The sequence below is a fragment of the Tupaia chinensis genome, unplaced genomic scaffold (assembly GCF_000334495.1).
Source record: "Tupaia chinensis unplaced genomic scaffold, TupChi_1.0 Scaffold000174_1, whole genome shotgun sequence".
In the NCBI taxonomy this organism is placed as follows: Eukaryota; Metazoa; Chordata; class Mammalia; order Scandentia; family Tupaiidae; genus Tupaia; species Tupaia belangeri.
In genome coordinates, this window is record NW_006159649.1 from 2,316,337 (window position 1) to 2,324,735 (window position 8,399).

The 8,399-nt window shown below is 35.1% G+C and overlaps 1 protein-coding gene across 4 annotated transcripts in view; it reads right to left on the bottom strand.

Moving 5' to 3' along the window:
• The window catches only part of CBLB (Cbl proto-oncogene B), a 238,663-nt gene that overhangs the window by 41,030 nt on the left and 189,234 nt on the right, over positions 1 to 8,399 (bottom strand). For all 4 annotated transcript variants that reach the window (XM_006146266.3, XM_006146263.3, XM_006146264.3 and 1 more), the window contains exon 13: positions 4,402 to 4,496. In XM_006146266.3, the coding sequence (XP_006146328.1) occupies positions 4,402 to 4,496 (95 nt within the window). The remainder of the gene's footprint in view (positions 1 to 4,401; positions 4,497 to 8,399) is intronic.

Genomic DNA, 8,399 nt, shown 5'->3' on the forward strand with positions numbered 1-8,399 from the left:
AGAGCTCAATCATTTATAGAATATTTTCATAATTTAGAAGAGCATTTTAAGTGTAATATATTATTGGGCTTGTTTTTACATATAAGAGTCTTTGTCATTTAGCAGTATCCAAAGACAGGGTGTTAAAAAACATCTTTTGTTACAGCAGACTTTTCAGAGTTTGCCATATAAATGATTTCTTATTTGTTCTGTTATACTATCCAATCCAAACAGCCACAAAATAAGCCTAACTCTGAAAAAATTAAAACAAAAAATCTATATTTGAAATAATACCTGATATATTACAGTGTATTTTATAATAGACATGCTAATTTAGAGAGTTATTTCATGACAACAAGAAACATCAATGTAATACACTATTAAGCTTTCATATAAGCTGGAGTGATAGGCATTTTTACTACTTGTTTGTAAATCAGAGAAACAGACCTGAAGTTGCTTTGCACTTGGGTTCTGTTCAGCTTTCCCTCTCTCCCCCCAGATAATCTCAGTTTGTGCCTTCACTTTTTTAAGTTTCTGTTCAAATACTACCCTTTCAGAGAGCCTTTCCTAATGACCTTTCCTAAAGATAATCCTCTCATCATTATCCATCCCCTTCCGTGCTTATTTTCCCCCCTAGCATTTACCACTAGCTGACAATACAAAATATAGTAATTTGTTTATTTTCTGTTCTCTCTAACTAGAGCATAAATTCCAAAGAGGATAAGGGCTTTATCTTGTTCACGCTGAATCTCCAGTCAGTACAGCAACTGAGTGAGCAAAAATAGGTTAGGAGAAATTTGGACTCTCTGCTCATTGAATATAAAACTTGAGAACCTTGTTTAAAAATATGTAATAATTGGGACCAGCAGTTGGCATAATGGCTATGTCATTGAACTCCCATGTAGTCAACCATGATTCAAGTCCCAGACCTGGTGGCTTAAACTCACACCGGGCACGTGTGCATGTGTGTCCAAGATCCCGAGAGAATGGAGAAGGGATTGTGGCATGGCCATCCTCCTTGAGGGGTGATTGCTTGCTTTCAGTCTCTCTCTGTCTTTCTGGAGAGTACATGTGCCCTAGAGCAAAAACCTCTCCCCCCAAAAAAATTAATAATGATGAAAAATATCATCTCCAACAACATAAAACATGTTTGCTTGTTTTTATATAAATATGAACCCAGTAACATTAGTTCATGGGTACTGAAAGGCCTAAGGTTAATATGTCAAAAGCATAAAAGATCCATTTCTAAAAGACAATGTCCAAGACAAGTACTCTTCTAAAAAAATTACGTTTCTTAGCATTGCAGGACATTATTTTACCTAGAAGAAAAGTTCATTATTACTTACAATAATATCTCTGTTTATTTGCTAACACAGTGTGTCAAGTAATATAATTATTTTTTAACTATGTAGCATTTCCTTTAACTTTGAAAAATCTAAGTATTTCAAGACCAATGTAATTTGGTAAGTAATTAATTCAACTATAAAGTAAAATAATTAATCTTTTTTAATTTAACAGTGCGGTCTTTACCAGTTGCAAGAAATGTAAAAGTTTGTAAGCAATTTATAATTCTGGTCTGATTTTGAAAGATGCGCTAAGAGTCATTAACATGGGCTACTTGAACATCCAGCATCCCTACTTCAACTTAGTGAGTGACACTTGGCTAAGATCCCTGTCCCATCACCCTCCAGAGATGAGGGTCCCCGCTCACTGTACTCCGGTTATACACACTGCAGAAGCCAAAGCAGGATGATGAAGATAACAAAGACAACTACAACAATCATAATATCAGAGCAGTGATCCAACTGATACTGGCTTTTAGTAATGGAACATCACCAATCAATTACAAATTAATATTCAGATTGCTAAAATTTCATACATAATTAACATTGTAAGATGAGTAATCATTAGAAAAGCATATTGCACAAAGCCTAAAGGGTTGAAGCTCAAAGAACTTTTGAAAGTCATTTAAATTAAACTGATCTTCAAAATATGACAGATACATTTAATGCTGAACTCAGGTCTAGAATCCCGTCTGATTGTATTCCACTGTTCATTTCAGAATTCCACGCTAGCTTTATGATAAATATGGTGTATAAATGATGAAGAAAAATGATTATGATAATATTAAGTGACAAAAGAGGACATACATTATCTGTATAATATAATCTAAATAACTTTTAAAAAGTCTAAAAAAGGTCAAAATGTTAAAACTCTAAATGTTGATATTTAGGGTATGTATATACATATCTTTATTTCATCAATTTATTTATTTTTTCCATTCATATGTTTGGTTGTGGAAAAAGTCATGGTCATGATGTATTTTTTCTGTTTTTTTTTTTTTCCTATGTAAAAATGCATCATGACTTTTCTGACAATCCAATACTTTGTATATTTTCTACAATAAACAACTTCTGCATACAGAGTCAGAAACCAAAATCAACTGGAGAGAGAAATGTGCTATTAAAAGCTCATTCTTCCATCGTTAAAAATGGCTAAGTTGAAGTATGCAGAATAGAAAATGAATTGGCTGTTAAGCATATATTGTTCAAATGTTTCTCTACTTAACTAAAATAGTAACTAATCAGTTCTGAGATACCAATAAAGAGTAAATGGAAAAAAAAGTATAAACACCGGGCTAATTTTAGATGCAGTTATAAACCAAAGTCTGAGAGAAATGTCAACAAAGTACATTTTACTATGAACGTGTTATTCTGTCTTTATTCGCAGGAGAAGCAGATTCCGCATATTAAATACAAATGAAGCACACAATCTCCCCCTCTAACCTCACTGGCCAATTAGAATTTAATGAGCAGGCCAGGTGCAGTGGTGCAGTAGTACCACAGTGTGCCATGGTGCTGAATGTACATGGGCAGGTCCTGGATTCATGACCATGGTCTTTCTGTCCCAGCTGAGCACACTGTGGATTGCCTGACTGAGGCTGTGGGTGGATGGAGGTATGAGGATTCTGTTATGGGTGCCTATCTTTTTTTCTATCTCTTTGTCTTTCTCTTTCATGGGAGAAATGAACAAATAAAATAAAAGTCAATCAACGAAGCCAACAAGTATTGTACAAGTACTTACTATACCTCAAATAAAATGTTATGGGAGTACCAGAGAAAACTCTATAACCTTTTCAATGTGGAGAGCTATATTAAAATTGGAGACTATCAAAATAGAGAGCATACTTAAATATGTAGAAATAAAATGTATGAAGAGGAATGTGAGTCAGTCTTCATCATTATGCCTGAAGAAGGCACAGAAGTTTTCATAAAGAAATAGAACCTGAGGCATGGATTTTTAGAATGAAGGCTCCTAGAAGGTAGAGCCTAGGTAGGAACAGCATGGAAACATGCAGCCAGAAAGAAAATCCAGGCATGATACAGGGCAAGCACAAGAAATCACTGAAAATTATTTCAACAGGGTAAAACTCTAGGATCTTACTAGTAGCGGAAGAATACCATGTGAATTTCATAGAAAAGAAGAACCAATGCTGGTTTCGAGTGGGAAAGTAATCTGAGGAATGCAGAGCTTAAATAAACTAAAAGGCTGCAGTGGATAAAATATATTAGAGGAAAGGCAGATCGTCTGACTTCACATGAAGAGGAGGAAAATGAGAATTTGTGTACTTGGTTTTATCCTGATTTAACGTAGATATACTTATACGTCCAGTGTGCCTGTCGTCTTCATTTTTAAATGAAACATACAAGTTAATTTATTTTTCTAGATTAAATACATTAATAATAATTCTCAGATTATATCAGATGACAAGATAAAAGGCTCTTCCAATTTTCCAGCTACCAAGTAAAGCTAGGGCAATGAGGGAAGATTAGCTGACTATGAAAAACAGAAGGACAAATAACAGGGCTTAGTGGCTGAATGGATGGGAGAAATGGGAAAATGGGAGCAATTAAAGATTATTTTTTAATGCCAAACTGAACGGTTGGGATAAAATGTAATAACTCTGAAGAAAAGAGGTATTTTGAAAGGAGAGTGCCTTGGCCTGGTCTACACTCTTCTTGGATGTAAGAATACTTAGCTTTCTTTGCCAGTTGCTCTCTGTGTAATCTCGAGTTTAGACAAGTCTTATAGCTGTGACTGTCAGCAAAAAAATCAAGAAGGATCTTGATTTCTAGCTGAAATTTTTTAACATCAAAAAATTCATTTCAGAGTACTTGTGCATACATGCTAACCAGACAAGTGATTCAAACTGTGGTCACCTTGTGGGATGTAGATTTTCTTGAGCAGCACACTACCATGGCACCAGAGACCCGGCCCTGAACTACTTTTTATTGACGACTTTCTATTTGTCCTATAGTTTCTGTACTGAGAATCTCAAAATCACTCTTCATCATGTCTTTATGCACAAATGTCTCCAGATTAAAAACAAACAAACAAATAAACAAAGACAAAAACACTCACTTTATGCTAGGGAGAAGGGAGGCAACTGGAGGAGGTGGAGAAAGCCGAGGAGGAACATCATATTCTTCACTTCCAAGGTGACCATTAGAGAAGACCTGTAAGTAAATCACAGGGTTAGTTTTCAAAAATTTAACTTCTAGAGGACCTTAAAGCAATGGCAATTCTTAGAAAAGCACCCACAATTTCGAAGAAATTACATCATTTTAGTTTATTTAAACAAGTGAAATAATTATTTTGGACCAGCATAATGGTTCCCTACCACCCAAAGTACTAGGTTATATGAAAAAATAAAATGATATCTGATTAGTAAATCGAATTGAGAGATAATATTATAATTTATATAAATCAGATATTGATTGATTGACTGATAAACATTGGGTCCTAAGAAAAGTCATGAAGTATTTTTCCATGCAAAAATGAATCATGACTTTTTCCATGAACCAACAATAAAATTCTCAAAATCTGACCAGTATTTATTAAAAAATTAGCATTCTCGGGACCAGCAGTTAGCATAATGGCTATGTCACTGGACTCCCATGTAGCTGACCGCAGTTTGAGTGCCAGACCGGGTGGCTTAAACTCATGCCGGGCACGTGTGCGTGAATGCCCAAGATCCCGAGAGGAGAATGGAGGAGAAGGGACTGCAGTGTGTCCATCCCCCTGGGGGGTGATTTCTCACTTTCTGTCTCTCTGTGTCTGTCTGTCTGGTGAGCGCACGCGCCCTATAGCAAAAATCTCTCAAAAAAAAAAAAATTAGCATTCTCCATAAGAATTCACTAAAAAAGCAGTACTGTAAAATTCTTATTTCATTTTTTTTTCCAAATAATAGCGTTCTACGGTTAACAGGACACTGTTAAACTTCCTGATGATGCAGTAGCATGAGTATAATAACAATAAAAAAAGCCTTTTATTTTTGAAGGCTGAAATTTCAGCACTAAGGATAACTAGAGATCTGTTCTGACTTTCAAAGTACAGGCAAATGAAAACACAATTTTCAGTTTGTGAACACTATGAACTATAATGGTTAGCTTGCTTAAAAAGCACTGTAGAGAGCCAGTGTTAAATTAGTTGGCTGGCATTAGGAAATTCTTTTTTTTCTTTTTTTTGGAGAGGTTTTTGCTATAGGGTGCATGCGCTCGTCAGACAGACAGAGAGAGACAGAGAGATAGAAAGCGAGAAATCACCCCCCAGGGGGAATGGCCACACCACAATCCCTTCTCTTCCATTCTCCTCTCGGGATCTTGGACACTCACACACACGCGTCCAGTGTGAGTTTAAGCCACCGGGTCCAGGACTTGAACCGCGGTAGACTACATAGGATTCCAGCAACATAGCCATTATGCTAACTGCTGGTCCCTGGCATTAGGAAATTCTGATTTGCAGGTTTTTCAGTCACACTACAAGAAATGTCTTAACAACTGCTTTTGCTTCTCCAACCACTTAAAACTAGAGCAAATCACAATGAGGGGACATGAAGGGATAATTTTGCAAAGATTATACTCACGAGAGAAGATTAAACATTTTTTAAGACTTACAGATCTTTTTGGCAAACGCTTATGAATTCATAGTTAAAAGATAGACTGATAAAACATAACCTGAATAGTCCTACGTAATTCACTGAAGGTCTTGCCAATTACTTTACCTCCTCATATTTCTAAAATATTGCTGAAGCTTCAGAATGTAAAATTGAAATGGCCATACTCCTTCTTCTTAACTTAACATAAGAAACAAGTTAAAAAATATTTGAAGTAAACCTATAAAGTGCAAATAGTTCAAAGTTTAAAAACGTCTTATTTTATAGCATTGAAGTTTTACTCTAAAAACTAGATCTTAGTTTGGCGCTTTAGTTCCAATTTCTTTATTTCATGTCTTCCCTCATTACAATCAATATACTGCAGTGACATCATGACAAAATATATCTTTAAATGAAATGATGCTATCATAGACTTTTGACTGTATGCCAAATAACAGAAAAAGGCAAATATTTTTGAGCTTTGCAAGAGAGAAGAAATTTCATAATAGATATTAATCAGTGCAAAGTCCACTGAACATTTAACATTTAAAAAAATGCCTTTTAACCAAAAAATACATTCATCAAACCACATATGCTCATTGTGATAATGAACACTGGAAGTTGTTCTTAATTTGTGTTCTTCGCATGCAGCTGGGATAGGACACAGCATAGGATTTCTACAATCAAATCTCCTTAATGTTCCTGTCACAAATACATTTAAAACTAATGCTTAAAATGCACTGTGGATTTTATATGCAATAATTCGTTGTTTTAGGGCAAAGTATCTGGCATACCTAGATAATAGATACAATCTCCACAATAATAAAATACAAGGGAGATATGGGAATAATAGTTTCAGCTGTGTTGGTTCGAACTTAACAATAAACCAACCATAATTTAATAGTTAGAACATTGTGAATATATCTGAAAAAGAATATCAAAGTACTCAAACACTTATTGATACTGAAAATGCTTTCATCTTGCACATTAGGTAAATGAGAGAATAAACATATTAATAACAGAGTTTGTAGAACATTTCATGTACTACATTAAATTTCATGAAGATAAGTCACACAGGCAATGATGCCTCTAATTGGTAAGACCACAAAGTGAACTTAATGAGGTAACTAGTCTCTCAGAGGGCAATAACCTAAGAAAATGAAGTGATATCTTCCTAATTCTGTGAAACAATCATTCATATGCTTTACAATACAAACAGCACTTTCTCTGGTTCAGAAACAGTCGTTTTTCAAGAGTAACTAAAGTATTTCTTCAGCTCCTGAAACTCCAGTGTTCTGAAACATTCATCCAGTTGGTGCTTGGCATATGTACATGTAGTGCTTATGTAGGGATAGATGAATTCATGCCACATTTAGACTCTTAGGAAAAATACTTTGTTTCATTATTATTTTGTAGCATATCCCTTTGGGTGCTTTAACTGGACATTGACTGCTGATTGGCTTAGATGACCTTATTAATAAAGGCATTAGCCAATGAAATGACTTTCCGTTGTTATAGCTGCAAGAAACTCATTAGTTTACTTAAATACTCTTAGTAAATACATATGTATAATTTCTTAATGAATGATCTTCATATGAAGTGTTCTAACATATGTACTGAGATCTAATGATATGTCTAATACCAAACATGAATTCTTTATGGTTTTTTTTACTAATTAATAGACTGAAATTACATAAGTGTGCAATGGCCAAATACCTAAATGCACATGTACTAAAGTAATATTTATATCTGTATTTACCTAAAGTGATCGTTTACATTTCTTGATAGTGGGCGGAGGACAGATTTTATCATATCATTCTGAATTCTATGTTCCTACCTGCACCCATTTCGCTAGACCAGAAATCATTAGAGTTGCCACTACCCAAGAGACTGCAATAAATCATAACTAAATGTAAATGTTTTACATTGTCTAGAAATCTGAAAAATTTGTTTGCAAATGGTAGGAAACAAGAACTTCTATAGTGTATGGATTGATAGTATTAACTGAAGCAGTTCACGCTGAGACCTCACTGACTCTAAAGAAATATCTTTTTGTCCTGTCTTCCTTAGCTTATTGCCCCAAATCTACTACAATTACACTCATAACACTGCCAGTTAAAATTTTCCAAATTCATCATTATTTTTTAAAGTCCTTTATTATTATCACTATCACTATTGTTATTATTATTATTATTATTATTATTATATTAGCCAGGTTCGGGGGACCCGTGCACTCACCAGAGAAAAAGAAAGAGAGGGAGAAAGTGAGAAAGGAAGCTGCCAGGTTCGGGACAACAGTCAGCCATGTGAGAGTCCAGTGCTTTAACCACCACACCGACCTGCTGGCCCCTAAATTCACTATTCTAACTCATCATTTCCCGACTAAAACAAAACACACACAAAAAGGCTAGTCTCGGGAACCAGCAGTTAGCGTAATGGCTATGTCGCTGGATTCCCACATAGTCGACCGCGGTTCGTGTCCCAG